General features: G+C 39.5%; 1 protein-coding gene across 8 annotated transcripts in view; it reads right to left on the minus strand.

Moving 5' to 3' along the window:
* Positions 1–14,499, minus strand: part of Parp8 (poly (ADP-ribose) polymerase family, member 8) — a 175,178-nt gene that overhangs the window by 44,706 nt on the left and 115,973 nt on the right. For 5 of the 8 annotated variants that reach the window (XM_006517719.4, XM_011244679.3, XM_006517718.4 and 2 more), the window contains 2 exons: positions 7,243–7,309; positions 109–234 (listed from right to left, as the gene is read on the minus strand). In XM_006517719.4, coding sequence (XP_006517782.1) covers positions 109–234; positions 7,243–7,309 — 193 coding nt within the window. The remainder of the gene's footprint in view (positions 1–108; positions 235–7,242; positions 7,310–14,499) is intronic. The other 3 variants (XM_030247321.1, XM_006517720.2, XM_030247322.1) reach the window with 3 other exon arrangements.

Genomic DNA, 14,499 nt, shown 5'->3' on the forward strand with positions numbered 1-14,499 from the left:
AAACAAAATAAGTAGCCAGTTAGCAAGAAAGAATACTTCTAAGCTAGGTGGAGACCGACTCTATGGGGGCTCTGCACTGAGACAAGGATGAAGATGCCTGTTACCAACCTGCGCAGGGTAGAAAACAAATGCAGAGGTGACTTCACCTTCTTCTCTGACAGCTTCTTACCGTGCGGGCAATTGGACTTGTCTTTGCTCTGTTTCCACTGCTGAGAAACAAACGTCTGCATGATTCTGTCAACGCAAAGGCAGTACTGTTAGCACAGTTCCAATGGCACCTGACAAGGACTTCTGGTTTTGTTAGTTAGATGGTTGGCCAATTGGTCTGGGGGCTTTGTTGCTATTTTGCTTTGAAAGCACTGTGTATCGCTGGCCTGCAACTTGCTACAAGAGCCAGGATGGACTTGAACTCCCAGGGTTCACACAGACACTCTGCCTTTTTAATACTGGGATTAAAGGTGTGTGCTACCATCCCCATCATTAAGGTGTGCACCAATAGATATATACTGCACTGAGAAAACATTATCAAGGATATATAACATAGTCATAAGTAAAAGGCTAAGTATGAGTTGTGAAAGAATTTTCATATGAAAGAAGCCAGAATATAAGAAATTACCATGACTTTTTTTACGATGACTTATATCAAGAAGAGATTAAGAAACCTACTTACTAATGAATTAGAACAAAATACTACCATAATTTAATTCCTCAAATTGTTGGAGAAATTATGAAGCAAAGGATTTGAAGAGAATCCTGAGAGCAGCCCCCAGGATTGATAACTTTTATGTGAATTATTTGAAGTGACTCCAAGTTTTACTTCTTTGTTCCACCTGTGCCTTTTCTTCATGGAAAAGAAAACCAAATTGTAAAACTGTGTGGAGCGATAAATGTTGTATAAAAGTATATAGTCATCAAACTCAGCCCATTCACCTCTATATATACTTTTTGAAAAAAATGCATATTCCTAAAATATCATAGTTATTATCATAAAGCTGGAATTTATTAATTCCTAGCCTCAGAATTTTCCACACCATCTGGCTGCTTGGTTTTTCATGGAAAACAGTTCTATGGACTCTGACAGCAAGTATCTGCAAAGGACCTGAGGCTGAGGCTATGAGCCCACCCTCCCAGTCACAGGGCAGAAGGATCCTGTGACGATGAATCTCTGCACATGTGAAATATTACAATTATATATTATACATATTATACATTCAACATTTTTGTTTTCTTTCAAAAAATCCCTTCAAGCCTGGTTGTCATGTTCTTTTGTTATTTCTATAAACTGCTTCTAGGAGAGAAAATTGATGCCAGTATTTGTTTATCAGCTAGACTGTGCCAGGGACTAAAATGGAATCCTGTACATGAAAAATTTCCTCTTATTTCCAGAAAATAGTAATTATTCCATACATTCAAATAAGGCATCTGCTCAGTGGAGAAAATGTGAGTCTGAGCAAGAAGACAATTCCCAAAATTCCTCAACATCCTTCATGCCTCAACTAGTCCATTTCAGCATTTCTTACTCGGGTAGCCTTCCTCCCGCTATCTGGGATGTGTTCAGAAAATTGTCTGACACCCTTAGGGGAGCAGAAGTGGTGAAAGAAGGAGGATAAATTGTGTTCTCTGATGCTGTGATGCTAACTGCACAGGACATTTGCCTTGGAGCTTAAGAGCAGGGCATCCCTTTTATTCTGTTTTTTATTTAATATCTGAAGACTGTTTTCCTACTCGGAATCTCAGAAAGGTGAGTGCATCATCGTGATCATTGTTTCTCCTTGATAAAAAGGAAACTCAATGGAGCCATTTTTTGTACCAATTAGATTCAGATTCTTTTCTTCCTATGCTGAAGAAAGTTCCTGTTCCTATGACCCAAGAAGGCTACAAGGTACACACTGGGTAAGCTAATTGGAACCAAAGAATTTAACAGGTTAAATGGCCAAAATATCTCTCACTTTCAGGTTATACTGTTATTCCAAAGTGTGGCCTTACCAGCTAACATTGGCAGCTCTTAAATGTGCAATGAGTCCTGGTTGTCCTTGGATATAAAGAGAGACAGCTGCTTCTTGTAAAGCAGTTAATGTCAGTGCTGATCGAAAGTGCATGCAAATATGTGTGCTTGTGTGTATAGTGTATATCTATGACCACGTGTGATCTATGATCACCTTCTCATAACAGAGCCATAGAAGATTTAAGTATTTACTAAATGAAGAACAATTAGACAAGTGGTGTCTCAGCTACTTTCTGATCAAAAGTTCAGGGCTGTCTTGATAGACAGATAGAGCGGGGGCAGGAGGAGAATATATAGAGGCAACATCATGATTTGCCTTCTGTTGATTTCAGAAGAAAAACACATACAAGTAGTATTATACTGTCACTGTCAGCCATGGCCAGCTTCAGCACATACCATCTGGTAAAACTGTCCTAACTGTGTTGATTTAAATTTGGGGCCAAACAGTTCATGTGTAAACTGAATTTCTATAAATGTAGAACTTCACAAATTAGGAACTGTTACCTAATTCTACATTTGCATTTTATATGTAATGATGCCAAAGAAGACCCACACCAATTTCTCCCACACTAAATTCTCATAAACAGAATTTATCTTTGATCAAGTAGGCATAAAGTCATGCATGGCTATGGGGCTCTTCCCACTATCACTGATACAGTCAACCATTAATGGCAGACACCTCATTCCATGGATCACAACTTCTATGTCAGGTCAGACATGAACAATATTTAAGTATTCTCTCTTAAGCTCTTTGGTTGACTCAACACTCACACAATATTCACTCAATGCCAAAAACATTCCTCAACATATGCAATGGCTTATACTTATATGACAGATAGCATGTGACTCAGAAAGACTGAACTAGAAATAGACCCAAACTCTAGCATTTGCTGGCTGTCTGGCTTTTAAGAAACTACTTGTATGCTCCAGGCCTCAGTTTCATCACTGTGGCAAAATGATAATAGCTTCTGTGTGTCACAAAGTTACCATGGAGAGTAAGTGACTGAATCTGTGTCTGTGTTTGGAAGGACAGCGACAGATGCTAAGCACTCGGTCCTGGTGCCTGAAAACAGCAGGATCAAGGATCCCAGAAAACACTGACTGTGGTTATGCACGTAACAAAAATCTATGGAAATCATAAGTAGCCTAAATTCCAAAATAGCCTCCTTGAATATGTTCTAGGTAAAATAACCACTTTGACTCTTACGAACTACCATGAAGATGAGACGAGAAACCTCAAATGATATTATTTTGACTAGATAGGACCAGAAGAACCACAGACAAAAACACAATTCAAGAAACTTAATCATATACTGGACAGAAATTCAACATGAAAACATGGAAAATAATCTAACCCATACTAGCAAATTAGCTACATAATTAAAATTCATTCATAGAAGCAAGTAGCATTTCCTAAAACATTAACCACCAAGACAGAGCTATGAACAGAAAATGTTACATAATACACAAGCATCTCTTAAGCACAAACCACAGCATACATTCTGTATGTTCTCAAGCTTACAGCTATAGACACTGTTCCTTTGTCCAAACTCATGTGATACTCTCATAAGATGCTCTAGGCAGAACGTTGTTTATTCTGATACTTTTGTGTTATTTTAGTTCTTATCTTGTTTTGATGGACACCATCCCACAAGCAACAACAACAGCCAGTCCAAAATTTGTCCAAAGCAACATAATGTAAAGTTAGCCCCATGATCCTCTACAGGGTGAGTAAGCCGGGGGTGGGGGAGACTCATGTAAGAAATAAAGTCCATCTGAAAAGAGACACCCATTGCCCTGGAGAAGCCTCACTAATTCCAGCACAGAGATGTAAAGATATCCCATGAGTCTTTGAAAGAGAAAATTGCATACTATATTATACTAAACACCCCTTGTAAATTAAATTTAGCTTTAAAGACACAGAATCCCACGTGTTAAGAGTTAATTATTTGACTCTACATTTGTGTGAGCATCTAGACTCAACATCTGAGCCACTAAAAGAGAAGTTTCCTCCTCTTTCAAATACAGCCATGCATAATTCATATGTCCACAAGGATACCTTGGTATAGTGTCATAAAAGCTGATGACAATCCTAGAGGCCTAAGATATGAACAGGGCCAGACATCACAGAAGACTTCCGGCACCAGAGAAAAGGAAGCGGGCACAGGGACTTTTAAAAGTGTTTTCCTTTAGAACATTACTCAATAACTGCTGGCATAGGATGAAAATGAAAATTCATTAAACTGAAGGAGAAAGACGTGGGCTGCATCCTGATCAAGGATCTAAGCCACTGCATTAGTGCACCAGATCTAATGGGCTCTTAGTAAATCAAGTTTATGGACTGGAAAGAATAAATAGTCCTTCAAGAATTCTTACACATTTAAGAGCTGAAATTTTGACAAGTACAGAACTTATTATTTATATTTTGGCCATGGTTAACTGGGGTATATGTCAATATTTTCAGTCAGGGTTTTTTAGATTTTTTTGTTTTGTTTTGTGTTTTGTTTGTTTGCTTGTTTGTTTCTCTCATCTAAAGATAGAAGAAAGGAAGTGGGGGTGAAATGGGCACAAAAGAGAGCCCATGGTGTTGGTTAAGACGACCATGATGGGGACCCATGAGATGGTTCAGCCGGCAAAATGTTTGCTATGAAGTCTGACAACCTCAGGACCCACATGAAGTTGGAAGAGAATGAACACAACACACACACACACACACACACACACACACACACTTAAAGACAGACAGACAGACAGACAGACAGACAGGAAGATAGATAGATAGATAGATAGATAGATAGATAGATAGATAGATAGACAGACAGACAGACAGTCACTATAGTCTAGATAGTCGCTATTGGAAATAGAATGTGATTTCCTTAATTAAAATAGAATTAACACATGCTCTAGCAATCCCACCAGTATTTATCCAAACCAAAAGACTGAGTAGAGAAGAAGCTTTTGCACAGTTATATCTGCTGTAGCACTACTCAACACAGACCTAAGATGGAAACAAGCTAAGGGCTTGGAGGTGGCAGTGCAGACTTGTAAGTCCAGCACTTGGGAGGCTGACACTGGAGGGTGGAGCCTGGGCTACACAGTAAGACTCTATCTCAAAGAAATCAAAACAATGAAGCAGGACAAGGACAAAAATAACAGAATCCTGCCGTTTGCAAACAGCATGGATGGAACTGTGGGTCATACTCAGTAACAGAAACCAGGCAGAGAAGAAATGCTCTCATCTCTACGTAGAATCTAAAACTGTTGATCTCACTCCTGTGCACAAACTAAATAGGCAAGTATTATAGAATAGAACGGTGATCAGAGGCTGGAGACAGGGCAGAGGTGGGTGGCAGGAAGTTAGAGCAATAAGCACTAAGTCACAAAGAGATTGAAATTAGTTCTGTGTGCTGTTGCTCACCACCGTGATCACAGGTAAGAATGTTGTCTGTGTTCTTCATAAAGCTGGAAGATTTGGAATAGTTTCATCACAGAGATGTGATGCTGAAAATATAAATATGCTGAACGTGTGTAGAATCACCATGTGCTATCCCAATATTGTGTGTAATTGGTATGCATTGCTAAAGACTACTGAGGTAGGTAGGGAGTCTGGTACCTTTTGATAGAAAGCTGAGGCTCATCTCAACCCTATCTAAATATAGTCTGTGCTCCCTGTGTATGGAAGGTCAGCAAAAGATACCATTTAGACAGTATAGTTATTTCCTTCAGTCAAACCACAGGCTCTCAAGATCCACAAAGACTTGCTTGTCCCACCTGTGCTCTATGCCTTCACATGTGGCCATATACACCTGATTGGAAAAAGGCTGAAAGGTCAACTCTGTACTCTGTAGCTCACCATTGCTCTTTCTCTACTCAAAGATACGATGCCCTTTCATTCAGCTCTACCAAGAGCGCTTCCCCTCCCCTTTTTTTAAATAAAAACAAACAAATAAGAAACAAGGTTTTAGGTAAAGCAAACTTAAAAATAGGAAAATAAATGTGAATTAGAGCTAAAAGCCATATCAGTAAGTCTCTGTGGGGAAGGACCAAAAATAAAAGCTTGCTTCATCTTTTGTCAACACACCCAACAGGTCACCATTTATTTCAACTTCATTTTTATTAATGGTACCAAAGTATGCCAGAATCTCAGTGACGACAGAAATGGTAGGCCATAAATGCTAATGATGATATATTAAAGAATGTATTGGCCTATTAAAATAAACTCTATGCACACCATGATTTGAGACAACCATGTCCATTTATTTAAAGAAAAAAAAAAGATAAAGATAAACCGAGATACTGTGGTTGCTTGAATAAGAATTGCCCCAATAGGCTTATGTGTTTGAATGCTTGGCTCATAGGGAATGACACCATTATGAAGTGTGGCCTTCTTAGAGGAAGTGTGTCACTGGGCTCTGAGGTCTCAGATGCTCAGCCCAGTGTGGTATGTAGCCTCCTTCTACTGCCTGCTGATCGAGATGTAGAACTCTCTGCTCCCTGTCTGCCTTGGAACCACCATGCTTCTTCCCTCCTGGATGATAATGAACTAAGCCTCTAAAGCCAGCCCCAATTAGATGTTTTCCTTCCTAAAAGTTGCTGTGGCCATGATGTTGCATCCCAGCAATAAAAATAACTAAGAAAGATACTATTAGGTAAAGGGAAAAAGGGAGGTAAAGGGAAAAAGGGAGGGAGGAAGAACTAACTCACAAAGGAATGATTCAAAGCATATGTGGGAAGTAGCAATGGCTCAGAGTCAGTAGGTATTAACCTGCTGTCTTCTCCAGACCAAAGGAACACGTAGCAGAAACTGCATATTGAGTGTTGGGAAGGGGCAGATACAAAATGCTGAAGAGCCAGCCCAGCAAGATGGAAAAAACGAACTTAAACAACAAACCACCTCAAGGTGACTCCCAAACGAGAAGTCCCTCCTTCTCCTGCCCATCTTCCTGCCTTTGCTCCTTCTGCTGGACACACCAGAGACCGAGACCCCAGGTCCACATGAGCAAGAAGGGTAGAGTGTGGGGTGTGGAAGGATGAGCTGATGTGGACAGGAAGACAGAAGGGCCCTGGAAGCTCGAAAGTGAGCTCAGCGAACAGAATCACTGATACAGTTCTCTGTGCCAAGATGATGCTCCAACCCCAGGGACTCACTTGAAAGAGATGTAGAACAGAAACAGAACAAAAGAGCAGAATGAGAATCGTGAAAAGAAATTCATTTTTTCACTCCTCAGCAAACTTACTTTTTCAGTTGATGTCCCAATCCAAACCGCTCTTTTGTCGAAATCTGAAAGACATCAACCGTGGGCACTGAAAAGGGGAGGGGGGAGGGACAGAGTTAAATACTGACTTGAGACTCATGCACAAGATGACGGAGTTGTTATTAGTGCACATGTGCAGACACACACACAAACACACATACACACAGGAAGGATGGACACCATTCTTTGTGACATTGTTTAAGTTACATAAGTGTGAAATATAAGATCATTGCAGGTTGCATATTAATGTAAATATCTGTCTATGTTGTACATAGGAATATGAAAAGGAACCTCAAAATAAGCAATAGTTTTAGTAACCATACTTCAGATAGTTCAAGCAACATTCTGAAACTGTAAGTGAAACATGTTAATATATAATATTTGTTTTTTAAACAACAGGAAATGAAGATAAAGTACAGTACATTTTTTTACTGTATAGTTTCTTGATGTTCATATTTCATTATATACACGTATATCTATATATGTACATATACATATATATTTACACACATTGTATACACACACTTCAATAACTCTCAAAATTAGTGACTTACCCTTAAATCATTATTTAAAGAAGTGAAAATGATTATTTGATTTTAAATATTTCAAAATTGAAATGTTAATTTGGTATGTGAGAGGAAGGGTGAAAATGATCAAGAAAAGATAGAGGGCATTCGAGTAGAAATATGAATCAGAGCTGTGAATCTGAAACAGCCATTGTATACACATATGTAAAACTGTCTCCTCCCTTAGTAATTTAGCCTCCTAGATGTGCATGCGTGAGTGCACAGGCATCCAGCAAAGAAGCCTGAAGCAGGACAGCCCGGAGGGTGGAGACTCCAGAACACTCGCTGAACGAACATTCATAAAATGCTTACAAAAAAGGTGAAAAAAGAGATTATCAATTAAGATGCAAAGTTAAGATGAGTACTCAGAACTGGTCACATGGCATTCAGCAATATGAAGCCACAGTAAATGTTGATTTGTGGGTGAAGTGATGGCCCATAACCCTGTCCTTGTGGATTTTAAGAGAGGAAAGAAGCAATGCAGGGAGCAGAGAAAGATCTAATAATAAAATCTGACAGTCAGGAAAACAGCGCTACAGGAGTAGCGGAAAGGGAATTTGAAGTCAAGGCTTTTGTTTAATTTTCCAGATTGGAAAAAAAAAAAAGTTTCCTGATGAGGATTTTCTGGGAGGAAAAAAATGGAAGGGGACAGAAAGGAAATAGAGTTGTGTGATTGTGCAAAAGTGGTGGGAAACTCGTGCACAAATCACAGTATGACACCGCATGGGTACCCAATGTGCCATTAAAAGTAAGGGCCGGGATGCCACGCTCATTCACACACGTTTCACAGTTCTTAGTCCACGCTGCCCTACTCAGGGTGGGCACATGTCATTCCCCAGACACTCATGAGGTCCATCCTAAAGATGCTCTAACTTCCTTATAAGCGAAGGACACTGTGATCATCAGTCCAATCTCATGTGTCCCAAACAAGAAGTCACTTCATTAAAAGAAAAAAAAATCCTGAAATTTGCATACAATATTTTTTCAAAGAATAGGATTAAAAACAAACAAACAAACAAACAAAAAACAATTAGCTAGAGAGATGGCTCTGAGCTTACTGCTCCAGCAGAAGATCCGGTTCAGTTCCCAGCCACAACATGGCTCATAAGTGTCTCTAACTTCAGGTGCAGAAGATTGGATGCTCTCTTCCAGACTTGAGTGCACCAGACACAGACACTGTGCACAGACATACATGCAGGCACAACACGCATAAAGTGAGAATAAATCTTTAAAAGAGAAGAAAGGGACTAGATTTTGTTCTTCCCCAAGATTTCAAACATTGGATTTTTCTCATGGGCAGAAATAAAAATGACTAAGAAAATAAGGGAGAGAAATGTCAAGGGCCTTGGCTTACTCTTTTTTTTTTTTTTAGGTATTTTCTTCATTTACATTTCAAATGCTATCCCCAAAAGCCCCCTATACCCTCCCCCCGCCCTGCTCCCCAATCCACCCACTCCTGCTTCCTGGCCCTGGCATTCCTCTGTACTGGGGCATATGATCTTCGCAATATCATGGGCCTCTCCTCCCATTGATGGCCGACTAGGCCATTCTCTGCTACATATGCAACTAGAGACACAGCTCTGAGGGGGTACTGTTTAGTTCATATTGTTGTTCCTCCTATCGGATTGCAGACCCCTTTAGTTCCTTGGGCACTTTCTTTAGCTCCTTCATTAGGTGCCCTCTTAAGGCAATAGCAAGGTTCAAAGACACTGGAAGAATTAAAACTGTTCAGGGGAGAAGACATACATAGAGAAGGGAAACGGCGATATTTGGTAATGATGTTTACCAGTATATTATAAGTAATTCTAAAAACTAATAACCAAAATTTAAAGTCTTAGTCATTGCATCAAAGACTAGACAATGAGTGTCCATGCTTTAACAAAATGATTAATTTTTAAGGGAACTATAAATAACACATTTTGACTCACTCCGTCAGCAGCAATACAATCTAAATGACCTAAAAATTTTAGAGCAAAACAGCTCAAGAAATGCTACTTTAAAAAAATTCCAAAGCTCAAGTGATAAAATGACTAATACTGTTAAAATGAATGTAATTAACCATAAGTGATTCCTTTTAATGAAATAATATAAACAAGTCAAGAGGGGACAGAGAAACTCAACACTATCTTTAGTTTTCAGGAGCTCTAAAAGCATTTTATGTAAAATTTTAACAATGTTTTAAAAACTTAATAACTTCCTGAAAACCAGTAATCATGAGTTGAAAATTATCCTGAACTATAAAGTGTGAGTAAGCCAGGAAATGTGGATAAACTCTTCTAAAATAATGTGCTTCATCAAAAGAGCAGGACAAAGAAGGCAAGGGGGAGTAGGTGTGTGGGTGGAGGAGCACCCTCCTGGAGGCAAAGGTGAAGGGCGAGAGGGAGGAGGGGATGTGGAAGGATAACTGGGAAGGGGAAAACCATTTTAAATATAAACAAATAAAATGATTAGTAAAAAAAAGAAACTGTGACAAATATTCTCTTATAAAAATACAGGTATCCACCACTGTGAAGTGATCATTCATAAACAGAATTTCTATGGCAGTATACCAAACACTCAGGAAACATGACCAAAAATTGGGTGGAAAGAACACAAAAGAGAAGACAGCAGGGAAGAGTGCTATGAGTTTACAGGACACGACTTGGTGCCGAACTCAGGACCTCTCCACGGTGCTGGTTAGCTGCATAGGATCCATCATCCTGGGACCATGTTCAGGAGGCCTTAACCTGCAGTGTCTACAGCGGGGGTTCTCAACCTGTGGGTCATGGCCCCTTTTGGGGGAGGAGTCAAATGATCTTTTTGCACAGGGGTCACCTAAGACTATCTTCATATCAGATATTTAATTATAATTCGTAACTGAACCAAAATTACTATTATGAAGTAGTAACAAAAATAATTTTATGGTGGGGGCGTCACCACAACATGAGGAATTGGGGTCACAGCATGTAGGAAGGTTGAGAATCACTGGCCTACAGGCAAGTTAATTTTTCTTCATTGATATAGTCACTGATAAGTTGCCTATATTCCAATAAATAGCACTGCACTCATGCTCATCCGAGCAACAATAATTAAACTCAGTGGGAGACACACATGCATACACACACACACACACGCACACACACACACACACACACACACAGAGTCACAGACAGGACATCAACATAGGAGGGGGGTTGCTGTGAAGAAGAAAGACTTCAGCAGAAGAGGGAAGGAGTAAGAGAGGATAATGGGGGAATGAAAACGGTAAAAACTGACACACATGTATGAAATTGTCAAAAGTGAAAAGCTTTGAAAGGGACTTCAAAGACTACCAGGCTATTGTCCTGTACACCTTTCTGAGGAGTAAAGTCTGCACATGGGAGGGAAAAGAAAGAACGAAATGTCTATTCTACCAGATTCCACACAAGATTTATTCAAGATGGAAAAGAAATAGAACTTGACAGAGAGATGAATTCTCACATTAAAATAATATAAAAGTTAATAAAATTTTCTTACTTCATATAATTTTCTTTGCAACAGGAAGGCTGCATAAAACAAGTGGAAATTATCCTAACACTCTGATCAAGCAAGCATAGGTGTAGAGATACCAATAGTGAGTTACTTAAACAAAAAAGTTTACTAATGGCAGATGTTCAACATTTCCAACAAATGAGGGCTTGTGCCTCTAATCAGGAACTGTACTTATAGATCAACAATTCTAAGTAATACTTATTACTGTAACAAGCTTAATCGTGTTTAAATCATACACAATAAAAATTATCCTTATCTTTAATTTCAAACTATAAAACATGTGTCCTGTTTCTTCTATTAATTTTACTCACAATCAGATTAGCCCCCAAGTAAATAGTGTACTTCAAATTAGTGCTAGTCATACATTCCTAGAACAGAGAAGAAAATGCTTTTCAAAAAGAACTCCTAAGTAGGTCAGTCTAAATCTTGGATTAGTCACAAACTTTTACAAGTTCCGCTTACTATAAATGTTGATGCCTTAAAGGCAAGCTACAAAACACCCCTCAAGAAATACCATCTCATTTATATCATACTCCTACCACCTGAGGGGAAGGGATCATCTCAGAAGAGTGGGCAGAAAGATTGTAAAAGCCAGAGGTCCTGGTCAGACAGCAAAATGATGCTTTCTGGACATGGTAGGTCTGCAATCCACAGCAGCTGTGACTAAATGCCCGGGATCAAGTCAAACAAAATACCAGATTGGATGGAAGAGACTCAGTTTGCCTCCCAACTTAGAATCTAGTGGTCACTAATGGCTACTGTGAGAGAGAGTGGGAGAGTGAGACTTCTTCAGGAATTTGAGAGACTACTCAAACTCTAGTAGATGGCCCTCAACTAGCAACTAGCTATAGCACTGAGGGACTTCAGAAGGTTTAGAAAGGAGAGAGATAGGATGTATGGGGGTAGAAGGGGGAGAAAATGCCTGTGACCTTAATTAAGGGAGGAAGGAGGGAAGGAATTAGAAGGGAGTGGATTTGATCAAGGCACATTGCATGCATGTAGAAAATTCAGAAAAAATACTGTAATTATTGAAAACAGTATAAAATTAAGTACTTATTAAAATTTAATAACAAAAATATTTTTCCATCATTTTACGTTTGCAATAATCAAAATTGTAAGTTAGGCTAAACCTTAAATTTTTTTTCCCGGAAAAATTGGTTGTCTCCTTTCAGACACAGTGTCTCTGTGTCTACTCATATATATATGTATGCATCATGGTCCATTTTAAATCAAATTCTCCCCAAGGTTTTAATAAGAAAGTAGTACCACTGGAGGAATTTACTAGTAAGATAGCTATGTAAGGAAAAACTGAACAACCTACAATTTAACTAGTGTGCTAGTGAACTATGAGAAAAGGGGCTCAACCACAGGAAAATGAAGCAATATAAGAGAGTTGAAGAAAACTTTACTATTAAAAACAAACAAACCAACCAACAAACAAGTCTAAGCTAACTTCCAGGATCTTGCTCGCTGGCTCCAAATGCCCACCCTGTGAGAGAGGGTGTGAAAAGCCAAAGGCATCTCACACAATGGGCAAAGGAAGTACATACAGTCAGTAAATTCTTGGGCAACTTGACCATGAAGAGCCAGCTCAGCTCAGCCCGGCCTGGTTTCCTGGCTGTTGGTTCCTCTCCTGCCCCACCCATGTTGAGCTGATGGTACAACATCATCCAAGAATAAAGCTATACGAGGAGATTTCTCAGACCTAGTGAGGAGACTCCAAGTAAATAAGACCACAGTGTTGTAATCCCTGTTCCTCCATTACATAGGCTGTTCCTGGGATGTGCTTTTGTGCCCTTCCCAGGGCATGTCCTATAGATCACCCTTCATCTTACCCCTTATCACCATTCGGAATGATGGTTCCAAGCTCAAGTTGTCCTTGTGACTAGATACAGCCTCAACTAATGTGACCATGCCCTCCTGACTGGATACAACTTGATCTCAAGTAAGCTTTGCTGACGTGACCTTGCTTAACCCTCAGAATTTAAATTGTCCAATTCCCTGAATAAAGTTGGTTATTGCAGGAGACCAACCTCCCAGGTTCACACTGCCAAACAGAGCAGCTACAAGTCATAATCTTCTGGAGACCCGAAGGAAGGATCTGGGACAAACACTTATTAAGACTTGCTCTCAGGAGACCCCAGTAAACCCAGTAAGAAAAGCAGAGAACATGATTGAGAGAGATCACGGTAGGGTCATAAAATGAGGTGTCTCCCCTTTGGCTCTCTCCTGTCAGTAGGATGTAAGCAGGGACTTCATATCAGAGCTTTATGTAGGACAGTGTTCTCATACTAGTCACATTCAAATTGTAAGGTTGAGGGGCACATATGTAAGGAAGTAGACTGTCTTAATACGGTCCCCTTAGTGTCTGTGAGCTAGTTGCAATAGCTGTGCAAGACCAGGGAGATAATGCAAGGATAGGGGAACAAGGCTGGTAAAGGGTGTCAAGGGAGCCAGGGTATGGTAGCAATCGATTCCCAGCTCGCCTCTCCAGCTGTCAGAACTTCAGGATATAAGTCACTACCACACTCTTTTCCTTACAAAACACACTAAGTTGTGAAAAGCATTTCATCTCCTGCTGGACAAACTGAAGAATCATAGCTAAGAGGGCGAATCTTAGACAATCACTGACTGATGACCTCAGTTAATATCCAAAATGACACAGACTAGATAAAAAAAAACAAAACAAAAACCTGGATGGTCTGCAGGATATACTGTGGGGCCAGCTAAGGACACAGACTAACTGAATATGTAGTGTCCAACATTGAATTATAAAATAAATCAATGAGCATAGTAGATAACAGGGTGGCAAAAAAACAAGTCTGTGGATATGAGGAATAAAAGAATGATAGAAATGATACATAATATGAAAGACAATAGTTATATGTGATTGATACACATGTTAAGATTATAGGGATACGGACCACTTCATCTCATAAAGCTAGTGCTTCAGTGAAATTAAGTAACTCAATTTTATTCCCAATTTAAATATTTTTTCAAAGGTCAGACCTAAAAGACCTTTGAACCACTGTCAGGATAAAATTAAGCAGGTACAGCTTGATTCCAGAAACATGATTTTTGGACCTTATCCATCACGGTGAAAGAAGCTCAAAGACCTAGACATACATATCAAGTGTGAGGTAGACCCTAGTCACTAACATCG

Source organism: Mus musculus, chromosome 13 (assembly GCF_000001635.26).
Source record: "Mus musculus strain C57BL/6J chromosome 13, GRCm38.p6 C57BL/6J".
Lineage (NCBI taxonomy): Eukaryota > Metazoa > Chordata > Mammalia > Rodentia > Muridae > Mus > Mus musculus.